This window comes from Eptatretus burgeri, chromosome 9, assembly GCF_056783735.1.
Source record: "Eptatretus burgeri isolate ZD-2024b chromosome 9, Ebu_testis_v1, whole genome shotgun sequence".
Taxonomy (NCBI): domain Eukaryota; kingdom Metazoa; phylum Chordata; class Myxini; order Myxiniformes; family Myxinidae; genus Eptatretus; species Eptatretus burgeri.
Window position 1 is genome coordinate 69297950 of NC_140969.1, and position 12500 is coordinate 69310449.

General features: G+C 44.9%; 1 protein-coding gene across 2 annotated transcripts in view; it reads left to right on the forward strand.

The window, feature by feature from the left end:
• The window catches only part of LOC147020302 (uncharacterized), a 12804-nt gene extending 1564 nt beyond the window's left edge, over positions 1-11240 (forward strand). The window contains exons 1-2 of one of the 2 annotated variants that reach the window (XM_085895591.1): positions 5060-6384; positions 8291-11240. In XM_085895591.1, coding sequence (XP_085751717.1) covers positions 8318-9130 — 813 coding nt within the window. In that variant the 5' untranslated portion in view covers positions 5060-6384; positions 8291-8317 and the 3' untranslated portion in view covers positions 9131-11240. Of the gene's footprint in view, positions 1-5059; positions 6385-8290 lie in introns of those variants that run through there. The other variant, XM_085895592.1, reaches the window with a different exon arrangement.
• Positions 11241-12500: the final 1260 nt, after the last annotated feature.

Below are 12500 nucleotides of genomic sequence, written 5' to 3' on the forward strand. Positions count from 1 at the left end.
TCATCTCGTCACGGGACCCAAGCCAGCCAGCCACTCCCCTCCCCCAGGGCATCAACAATTCCCCCTTTCCCCCGCGCTGAGATAGTGCAAAAGGGGGCCCCGTTCCCACCCCACCCCAAACGTGGTGCCAACGAAACCCGCCAAGGGGCACGGAGTCGGGGCACAGCGGCGCGGCCACATTTGCGGCTTGCCTGCCAACGCGTCACGAAGACGCGGGTAAGACCTCCCCGGTCTCACAGACCTGGCCGCTCCTCCAGGTCACGCGCACATTTGGCCTACGGGCCTGTCTGCCTCCTTGTCTGTGAGGGTGGCTTCTTTCCTTTGCTTTTGTGTAAATGTGTGTTGGCGCTGTCTTTCAAGTAGAACTGTGTAAGTGTTGCCGTGTGTAGGCGTTAGTCGGTTGTATCACATTTGCTTTCTGTGCATTTCAATTCTGTATGGCTGTATATATGTGCTTTCCGTGTGCCGCGGAATAAAGTGCTTGCATGCTGAACTGTGCCTGTTTTGCTTCGTCTCCTTCCTTTTAATTGACTCTCCATCCTGCTTCATGTAAGGGGTTCGTAGTGGGTGCAACATCCCGGTAATTAATCGGAACCGTCAAGGCCGACGATAACACTGCTCGGTTATCACTGTAGCATGGAACGGACCGCTTAAGCGGTTCGTGTCCGGAGTCGGCCTGTGGCGTGGTACGATCGCCCGGTCGACCATTCGGGCAGGTACTTAGGTAGATCGAATTTGGCGAGCAACCCTATCCTGCGCGGGTGGGCAATTGGCACGATCGTGGTGAGGTTAAACCCCCACCCGTGACTAGCTCCCGGCGTTGTTCCGAGAGGGTCACGACAGAATTGTCCGTCCGGTGGGTGACGTGCCACGATTCGAGTTACGTGGCCGTCCGCACGCCGGCGGGCGTGAATTCGCAACAATATGATAGGCTACTCGTGTGCCAGATTTGGTGCTTTCCTCACAAAATGCACAATTGTTATGCTATATTTCGCTAAGTTGCCCCACTATCTCCTTCAAAGGTCCACAGAATCAGAAAATCATGTTTGGTTTAATGATTAGATATGGCTTCATTTAACACTTAATCGTTGTTCTTTTCTTGAATAAAATATCTTGAAAGGAATATTTTAATGTTATTTGGTGTCCTTTTACGCTGATTGGCCCCACCCCACCCAAAAAAACCGCGAGCTTCCCCCCCCTCCCATGACGTCATGTCGACCTCGACTTCATCCATGTATGGTCTGACAGCACCTTCGACATTATGATTTTGACTATCGTCGTCATTTGGGGATTCTTGATCAGAAAATTATTCATCAAATTCACATTCTGTCAAGTCTGAAGAGAGTTGTGAAGTCAATATTGATTACGTGCTGACAATTTTTCCCTGGATTACGTCATGGCAGTTTACGTGGAATTTTTTGGGGCAGTACCCACGGGTTTGCTTTTTCAACTGTGACACCTAAAAATTATGATAATGAAAAACTACGTTCAGTTCTTTATTACTTAAATATCAATACTGTTACAGATTTCAGAATCCGATCCGACAGATGCAAAAAAAACATCTTGGTCCTCAGACAGTTATTTCCCTAAATACATGTCCAGGATAGACCCATCCCCATGTCTGGTGGGATTGTAACTGTGATGCGTTGAGAAGGGCAAATAGATTCCCTCTCTTATAGAAAGCTCCTTTTTAGCCCGCCTGTTCGAAGAACAGAGAGCGAAAGCGATACCCCGGCGTGAGCGTGAAAATGTTAAAATTTTTGGTGCAAGTTATTTTTTCCTTTCTAATGTTTATATCTACCACACTATTTTTTATACGCCCGGTATATATATATATATATATATATATATATATATATATATATATATATATATATATATATATATATATATATATATATATATATATATATATATATATATATATATATATATATATATATATATCGGGGCGTATTATGTGTCGGCCGTCCGTCCGTCCGTTCCTGTTCGCACTCTAACTCCCAAAGTTTTCAACTTTCACGTTTCATATTTGGTACATAGGTACAGACTGTGGAGACGGTGTGTCGCGACATACGTTCGTCATCTAAAGTGGTTGTCATGGCAAACAGGATGCTGTTTTCCATCCGTTCCTGTCCGCACTCTAACTCCCAAAGTTTTCAACTTTCACGTTTCATATTTGGTACATAGGTACAGACTGTGGAGACGGTATGTCGCGACATACGTAAGTCATCTAAAGTGGTTGCCATGGCAACCAGGATGCTGTTTTCTACGTAGTAGCACAATTCTGTATATACCTTCTTGTTCAGGCGTATATTGTGCTCACTTGCACTTTTTTTCTCATTGTGCTCACTTTTTTCATCGATGTTTGAAACCCCGTATAGCAGCTGTATGGATGCCAACTGGCTCTTTTTTCATATTTGGCTGAATATTGAGGTGATAATTGTTGTTGACGTTTTGTTAGCGCTCCACATTGTCGCTCGGTAATTCTGGCAAATGGCTGCTTCATGCCGTTCGTCCAGTACCACAAACATGGCATCGTAGGCCAGGAATGATTGCGAGACTGGCAGTTTGTCAAGTGCAACGATGTGCCAATAGGCATGGTGGATTTGGCTGAAGTCTGCTTGAGGCTATAAAAAGGACAAGAGGACCGTTTTTCGAGTCAGTCAGGTGGCGTCAGTGAGTGAGATGGCGTAAGTTGGCGATAGCTGGTTGCGGTTCTGACAGCTTTGAGAGTCAGTTGGTGATGGCTTTGAGAGTTTTGCGAGTCAGTCAGTTGGCGTCAGTAAGTTGGCAACAGTAAGTTTTGCGACAGCCATTAAGCTGGGCAACGGCTATTTTCGTTGATTTCTGGTTTGATGGTTGCTTCGTCTATTTCCAGTCATACGGTTGCTTCGTCGATTTCTAGTCAGACGATTGCTTCGTCAATTTCCAGTCAGACGGTTGCTTCATCGATTTCCAGTCAGACGGTTGCTTCATCGATTTCCAGTCAGACGGTTGCTGAGCACCTCAGCTTCTCACAACTCCTAACAGCTGTCCATCGGTTGTGGCTCCTGGTGGTGGGTGATGCTCGGACCGTTGATGTTGGTTCTGCTTGGGACCTGCTCTCGGGGGTGACGTCGATTGGTGTTCGAGCCTGTTTGCGAGTGGGTGCACGGCAAGGCTGGGCGCTGGTAACGGACAAGGCACACTCACACATTTCAGGAAGTTTTATTTGATGGACGATGATTTCTATTTGGTGAGCGAGACTGGATTTCTCTCCCCCCCCCCCAAATGATCTGCTGGGTACCCTTGTCGTGTGTTTATTTGTTTAGTAAGGCATAGTGATAAGCATCTGCTCTTTGTCTCTTTTTCTATCAGTGCCCGATTAATTATTTATTTGCTTGTGATTATTTTGATTGATTTGGCCTGATTAATTATTTATTTGCTTGCAATCATTTTGATTGATTTGGCCTGATTAATAATTTATTTGCTTGCGATTATTTTGATTGATTTAGAATTTATTTATTTTTACCACACGGAAATGAAAAGTTCTTTTTATTTATTTATTTTCTTATTAATAAATTCCTTTGCTGACGTTCCAACCTGTCTGTGCTTGTCCTTTCCTTCCATTGATCCAGCATTGTCTGAACCTCGATAGACAGTGAGGTAATTACCAAATAAATTGACCTGTAATAGTTGGCATGCACCAGCGGTTAAACGCTCGGCCGCCCTAATTAAGATCTAATCAAGATAAGATTGGTGCTTTGCCGAGGGCGCACTCCCCGTTCAGGAAACCACGTGACCTCTAGTGAAACGGCAACATTAGACTGTGGACACTGGAACTCGTGGTTAACTGAGTGGCATTCGTGGTTCTAAAGCAACCCACCAAACCACGAAGTTAATCGTGAGCGGTGGCCCCAGCTCTTCCGAGGACAAACGGGGATTAAACCCCCTCATAATACACTCAGTACCCGTGGCCTTACAATATATTCATAATCATTTTTTTTTGTGATGTTACACACACACACACACACACTTCATGTATGTTTGCCTTCTTGGTGTTTGTGAAAGTACGAGTACGTTGATCATCTTCATGAAACTGAAGATCATAATATTGAGTGAGTGTTCAAAAAAACATGAACAATACGAGAAAGCATCTGAAAATGCAAAGCACGTCCATTATATATTCGGATTTCTTCTTCTTCCTTATGCAAACGGTACCTTTAACAAAAATTATTAATTGGAGCGATACTTTGGTATTTAGTGTTCAGTGGAGTGTTGTGTCGTAAAATCAGCCAACACGTAAGCCCTTTGGCTCAATCCTTTAATGGCGGCTCTCACCTCCTTCACTCCTCACAGCTCGCTGACGTCGCTCTTGGTTCCACCTCGTCAGTTCCGGCTCATCATGCTTACATTAATAATCATGCAACTCCCAATACCACATGGAGGAAATGTCTTGTAGTTCAGAAATATAGGTGTGCACAGTAAATGAATACAACATTAGCAACTACCGACAATTTTAATAAAATCCCTCGTAAATGTTACAGGTGTACAGGTCCTCCAGGTGCGTTATATATATATTATATACAAAGCGCATCCATCGTGGTTCGCAAATATCTGGGGTGCGCTCCATTACCTAGCAGCTTAAGCACTCAAGCAAACACTCCAACAAAATGGATGATAAGGAACGGCTGGCATGGCAAGCAATAGCAAGCTTCTTCCTCATGCTAAACAGCACCTCTGCAGATCTGGCTAAATGGTACCTCTGCAGATCTGGGTTAAATCACAAACTCGTCCAGCACATGGAACATGTCTTTCAATTCTGACAAATCTCACACTCTCACTATGTCTCTCCGAAAGGACCGTTTGGACCCCCCCCCCCCCCCATCTACTTTCTCAACAGTCCTCTGGAAGAATTCCTTTCTTTCAAGCTTCTGGGTCTCACGATCTACCATGATCCTTCGTGGGAGAGCCACATTTCCAACCTGGACTCCAAAGCCAGTTGCCGACTGGGAATCCTCCATCGTGCAAAGTCCTTCCTCGACCCACCTGAGCTCCTGACCAGATACAAAGTTTTCGCTTGCAGCCCGATGGAGTACTGCTCTCCCATCTGGGCTGGTGCTCCTGCCTCTCACCTTTCTCGGCTTCACGCTGTGGAAACCAAGGCATTTTGGATCATTGGTATCTCCCACGATGAGGCTGAGTCTTTGGGTCTGTGTCTCTCTGTCTCTCTCTGTCTCTCTCTCTCTCTGTCTCTGTCTCTGTCTCTGTCTCTGTCTCTCTCTCTGTCTCTCTCTGTCTCTCTCTCTCTCTGTCTCTGTCTCTGTCTCTGTCTCTGTCTCTCTCCAGGCAGGTCGGTGGGCTTTCTGTCTTTGGAATAAACTCCCTCACTCTGTTCAATCCCACTCTTCCCTCCAGGCTTTCAAAACAGTTATTCACCACCACCTATTATCTTCCCCCATCCAAATCCTCAATCTTTTATATCCCCGTTAATCCATCCCAAACGCACCTCCTTAAATTTCCCTGCTTTCCTTCCTGATCGTCCCTGTTGTGTCCATTTTGCTTACCCCATGTTCCCTACCCCATCCCTCTCCCTTCCACAGATCTCCTAATGTCTCTGTTCCCCACTGTTTTGTCCTTCCCACACCCCTCGTCTCATGCCCCCTTGCTGTGCATTGGGTGTTAGCTCTTACACGAGCCTTAACAAGGTATACATTAAAAAAAGCTTGTAGGTAATGGGACACACCCATGGTCTCGAGCACTCCATCCAGTGGAAAGAGGTCACAAAACTCATCGCACCTCCACCATGCAAGTGAATCACCTTGTTGTTCTACCCCGTAAAGAACACAACCCGTGGATGGGAAGTCGCATCTGCCGGGTGTCTGCTATCAGGTCTGCATCACTTGCCAGAGAGTCACAGTGATCCAGGGACAATCGGAAGGTGAGGTGGTGATTTATTTTCTCCGACATGTGCCGCGAAGGTCTGGTCGCCCATCAGCTCCGGGTTTGTTCGAAACGCATTGCGAAGTAGATGTTCATCCACGTGTGGTCGGGGATGTTCATCAAGACCGGGTCTGGGGTTGTTCCTCATGACCGGGTCGGGGATGTATCATGATCGCCAGGAACCAGTTGGGGTTGTTCACACAGGTGGGGTCAGTTGTGCTGCTTACCCAGGACATCTGATCCGCATGCGTGATAACGCCAGCGGTTGGAAATAGAATGACGTCCCAGCCAAGTTCAGCCGATCTTCTGTACAGTGTAGAGTGCAGATCGCACGGTTGTCCTGGTTGCTGCACCTTTCCACGGCCATACTCTGACGGTGCCCACAAAAGCATCACTTTTCGTGCACCTTTACAGGATTCCACGCACCGCAGGTGTCTGTAGACGTCTGAGATTACAAAGGTCAGCCGGAAATATATTATCATGATTTGTAAGAAATTAATTACATTCATCATCATGTTAAACTGTCCAGTGAATACGTCATTTTTTGCTCAGACGTCATGATTCAGTGGCGATTTTTGTAAATGGTTAAACCGTGACACTCATGCACAACGTTGAGGACATCCACCCATTACACAGAGAAACTAGAATGGCACTCGGTAGAACACACACGTCCACTAGGCTGAACAGGTTACGTTTTGTATCCCACCAAGAGACCAGATCTGTATCCGGACCTGAACCAAAATCGAATCCGCTTGTTCTTGTCACCTAACCAACTCAGCCACCGAGTTTTATCACAACTCGTTCACAGCTTTTTCAAATACGCTACATAATCACATTTTTGGCGAACTCAAAAATTATCGTATCCAGACCTGGGTCTTCACCAAAATCGAAACAATTCGTCCTTGTTACACATCCAACCTGTCCACCAAGTTTCATCCAAATCCATCCATAACTTTTTGAGATATCATGCTCACAAACAGACAGACAGACAGACAGACACACACAGGGGAGAAAACATAACCTCCATCCACCATCGGTGGCAGAGGCAAATATCCGAGGCAAATAAAATAACAGGCCCAGTTAGAATCACCTTTATATACCCCAATAAGCGTATGTTCGTAATACTCTACAAAGCCCTTGTACGTCCTCGTTTGGAATGTGCTCGCTCTGTGTGGAATCCATAAAAGGTAAAACATATTGATACCTTGGGGAAATATAAAAAAAGGAAAATTGCAATCTTCTCTTCTTCTTCTTTCGGCTGCTCCCTTTAGGGGTCGCCACAGCAGATCATCCGTATGATCCGCATAGTGATTTGGCACATGTTTTACGCCGGATGCCCTTCCTGACACAACCCTGGTCGCCTCTTACGACACAGGGATAAGGTACACCTATTTTAACCGGGGTATACACCGGCCCAGTAGACTGGTACTCATTTCGCCGACCTCGGAAGGATGACCAGCTGAGTCAACCCCCTGGTGTATTAATTCAGTGGCCCAACGGGGCTTGAACTCAGGACCTCTTGGATCCCAAGCCGCTGCCCTAACCACTGCGCCAACACCAGGCTCAAAAAAGGAAAATTGCAATATTGGTCCTATTTTTATAAAAGCTCATTTTGAGGAAAGACTTAGAAAAATGAATTTTCATACTCTAGGCTATCGACATGCATGTGGTGACACGACTGAGACTTTAAAGACGCTCAATTAATATGACGGTAAAGTCACTCCTTATCAACAGTGCAATGCTTCCAAAACCAGATGACACTCTTTCAAACTACTAAAGAGATCCTATAAGATGTTTGCACATAATTATAATCCTGTTGAATAGCCTCCCAGTAGCTGCCATAAGAGCAGATAGTGATTAACAATTAGAAAACCTGAGTTGGCACATTGCAAGGTTCAAGTTCCAATATTGAGCTTCTTCCCTTGAACATGCACACGTTGGGGACAATGTACATTGAACCATTCCACCAGGATCTGGATGTAGAGGACCGAACAGACCTGCGTCTCAAAGGATAGCTTTAAAAAAATTTAAAACAAATAATACCCATAATTGCTTGTACCAAATCCAGATAATTCAATTCTCTTCGTAGTTGGCCGGAGAAACCTTTGAAAGGTGTATTCATTGAAAATTTGCTGAGAGTGTGGTATTAAAGGCCATGTAAAGGGCAATAGTTTTTCCTGCTTACAATCATGTAATTTTAATAACAACGATCCGGTACGTTAACCATTCACAGACCTGCAGGGCACGACCACGAATGCCAATTTATGTGTTCATTTGTTTCAATGTTTCAGCTGTTTTTCCGGATGTGGGCTGCTGATTTCAGTACATGTAACTTGCTGAAATCCATTCTTCCATCCCTCCGCAGTGCCGCGGGTGCAACATTCGAATCCGGATGGGCAGCACGTGTTCCACCAAGAAAGATGCGCACAATGCCAAATTAGCACTCAGGAAGCGCGTCACAAAGAAGCACCGGCTACAGACGCTCTACCTGTGCATAATGAATCTCAAGCAAATACCGCAAGATGTGTTCGATATTACGGAGGTGCAAAAGCTGGACTTGAGTCACAACTACCTCACCAAAATACCCGCCTCCATCGGAAAACTTCAAAACCTCGTCGTTGCGAGGATCTTCAATAACAGGCTAGCATCCCTTCCAAGAGAGATGGGAATGCTGAAGAATCTTAAGGTGCTGTTCGTTGACCAAAACAACCTGTTGGATGTGCCTAAAGAGCTCGGCTTGTGCAAAGACCTAGAGGTGCTTTCGCTCTCGGGTAACTTACTACGGTTTTTGCCTGACGAACTCGGTTCACTGATAAACCTCCGGATGCTTAACCTAAGCAAGAATGAGTTCACGTACATTCCACGGTGTGTCTTTCAATACGTGAACCTCACATTCCTAAATGTAGCTTTCAATGAGCTACAGACGCTCACAGACATGGTGCAGCGCTTTAGAGAGCTGCGGGTCCTCATTGCAGAGAAAAACCACTTGAGGTCACTGCCGAACACTATCTGTACACTCAGCCACCTGGAGACCATCGACGTGCAAGACAATGAGATACAAAGGATACCCAGAGAGTTGGGCTGCTTGCATTCCCTGGGGCTTGCTTCCAACCATACGTTCGGTAAGGGTTTGCACATCCACAGAAACCCCTTAAAGGATCCAGTCAGGCGCACCTTGCTTGCACCTTTTGGTGAACTTGTTTGACCTTTCAGGAATCTTTGTAATATTCACAAAGAGCAGGTGCTTGTGTGGGAATTAAAATGATTCTCATCTCAGCATTTCAATGGGAATGCTAATTGATTGGAATGTGCAAGAGGGGTTAATTACTACGGAACAAGATGAGGCGATATGTGTGTGTATATATATATATATATAAATGGAGGTTGCCAGATCACGTCTGAACAGGGTAAATGTCATAACCACAGGACGTACAATGCTGAATGATACTTCATTTAAGAGCTCTTGGGTCCAGACAGTGCATGCGGAGGTTTACAAATGTCAATATTCATATCATTTTGAGTTGTATTAATTTTTGTTGTGCATGTGGTGTATATGCTCAGAGTCATTGGTTCATACATCTACTGGAAGTAAAAAAACAAAACAAAAAAACAAACCCGACAAACGAGTCAGTCAATTCTCGCAACATATAATTTCCTTTACTGAGAAACCTTATCATTCTCAACATTTCGAAACGATTATGCTGTTAAAGAAAATTCAAAGCGACTAAAAAGACTGATTTTAATTCACTTACCAACCAATTATCTTTAAAATGGAAACTGGGACTCCATCACTAATGCTTCCACTATCTTTTCATGAACATGTGAGGTGTACAAAAGAACGCTCTGACAATGTTTTGTGTGAGTGGATGCACGGAGTTTCATGGGTGGTGTATAATCTCAGTGTGGCTGGTTCGCTCACATACCAGATGTAAAAAATAAAAATAAAAGCACAAACTATTCAGTCAATTCTGTCAAAGTCTATAATTACCTGTCCATTGATTTACTTCATTGAGAAACCTGAGCAGTCTTAACAGTTCGTTCACATTATGCCGTCAATGGATATTCATAGCAAACACCATAAAGACCCCACACTCCATTTCAAACGATTTTTCCTTAAAAACAGAACCTGGGACTCCTTACTATCGCTTGAACTATATTTTTAGGTAGATGTCAGGTGTACAGAAGGATGCTCTGACAATGCCTTGTATAAGTGGAAGCACGAAGTTTCACAGGTGGTGTATAATCTCGGTGTGGTTGGTTTGCACACCGAGCAGGAATATAAAATATTATAACCACAAATAATTCTGTCAAATGGATAATTTACTTTTTCTCCATTCACTTCATCGAGAAACCTTCACTCTGTTTGAAACAATTTCCCATACAAACCGAACATGGGATCCCTTTCTAAATGTAATGCTTCCACAATCTTTTCCTGCACATGTGACATGTGAGCAGTGATGATTAAGGTATAGAAAATTGAGTTATTGACTTCTACTCACCACTAAATGTTGATGACTTCGTTCAGTCTGAGCGGTGTCCCATAACCTGTTGAGCTTAAGTGTGGGTGAACAGAGTCACAAGTTCAATAAGAAGCAAGAAATGGCGTATCACCAGTGGGCCAATTCGGTGTGTCTACGAAATAATATGATCCACTCGGTGACTCAGGTGTCATAAAAGGCCAGTGCCTGTGAGAATAAGCTGCTCAACAAAAATTGGTGTGATGATAGTAGTCGCACGGTTGAAAGGAGTGAAAACCCACTGAAGATAGAACTGTGACGCGGCGCGTGGTACGAAGCCGCGGGTGCAGAGAGCAAAGTGCTGCTGGAGTAAAAGGACCACGAATAGACAGCTGGTATGAAGCTCCTTGAGTCAAGAGAGGAAATGCATTGCTGAAGATAGGGATGCAAATGCGGTTTAACTTCCGTGAACATTCGTTTAATTGCACTGAACTTTAGTTTAACTTCAGTGAAACTCAAGTCCGTGAGTCATTTCCACGATGATGTAAATAGTGGGCTGCCAGGCAGGAAAGCATTGTCACATTTCCGTTCAAGCCTTCCTCAATGCCGGTCCCCTGATGGGGAGGTCCAAGTGCCCGATAGTAGAGTTAGGCAAAATGATTTGTTAGAAACCAGATCTTAAAAAGCACGCCGACACTACTGCCATTGGTTGGACAAGAAAATGGAACAAAGTTAATGATGTAAAAGTACTAACAAATTGGCACCGATGAAAAGTACACGACAAAGGCTTTTTAAAAATTTGTATACATTGTCGAGGCTCAAATGAGAGCTAACACACAACGCACAACAAGGGGGGCATGAGACAAGAGGGCGGGAGTGGGAGGGACAAAACAGTGGGGAACAGAGACATTAGGAGATCTGTGGAAGGGAGAGGGATGGGGCAGGGAGCACGGGGTAAACAAGATGGACATTACAGGGACTTTCAGGAAGGAAAGCAGGAAATTTGAAGGAGGTAGGTTAGGGTGGATTAACGGGGGTAGAAAAGATTGAGGTTTAGGATGGGGGAAGATACGAGGTGGCGGTGAACAACTGTTTTGAAGGCCTGGAGGGAAGAATGGGATTGAACAGAGTGAGGGAGTTTATTCCAAAGGTGGGGAAAAAGAGGAATGAAAGAATGAAGGAATGAAGGTGAGCAATCATTCGTGATTTTGGTAGTTTTACCAGAAGGGGGATGTTGGCGGACCTTGAGCGCCCTGCGGAAATATGGTGGGGATAAATCGCAGACAGAGCAGGGAGGGGGGAGGCGAGACCGGAGAGGAGACGGTAGAAGACAGAAAGACCACCAAACCCACCTGTGATAAGAGAGTGAGAAGCCCAAAGACTCAGCCTTATCGCAGGAGATGCCAATAATCCGAGACGCCTTGGTTTCCACAGCGTGAAGCCGAGTAAGGTGAGAAGCGGGAGCACCAGCCTAGAGGGGAGAGCAGTTGTCCATCAAGCTGCGGACGAAGATGATAGTAGTTTTCCGTATTACATTATTTCTTCTGGATAACATCATTACCAACTGAAACAACATCACATATGAGTGTTCTGTTATTGAAATTAAAATAAATATATACATTAAATTTTGTAATGTATGTGTTCAGAATTTCAACTTAGATTTTTCTTACAGAAAATATTATTGAGTAAGTTCAGAAAGAATGTCACTATCTATGGTTGATATTTGGTTCATTTAAACACATGTAGTTTTGCCCCCATGACGAGGGAAGCCCATAGCACGTTACTCCTGTGCCCCCAACTCAATGTGGACTTGGGAGAGGAGTCGGGATTCTGAGTTGTGAGGGGGGAGGGATTTGGAATTGGTAAGGGGAGGGGGTGGGATGTGCACCTGAAGTTTGGAGGGGGAGTGATGCGAACTTGGAGTTGGGAGGGGGGAGAGGGATGCGAACTTGAAGTTGGTAGAGGGGAGAGGGATGCAAAATTGGAGTTGGGAGGGTGGGGGCATCGGAATTTGGAGTTGGGACAGGGAGGGATGCAAACTTGGATTTGGTAGGGGAGAGAGATTTGGAAATGGTCGAGGGGGGAGGGATATGAACTTTGAGTTGATGCGGACTTGGG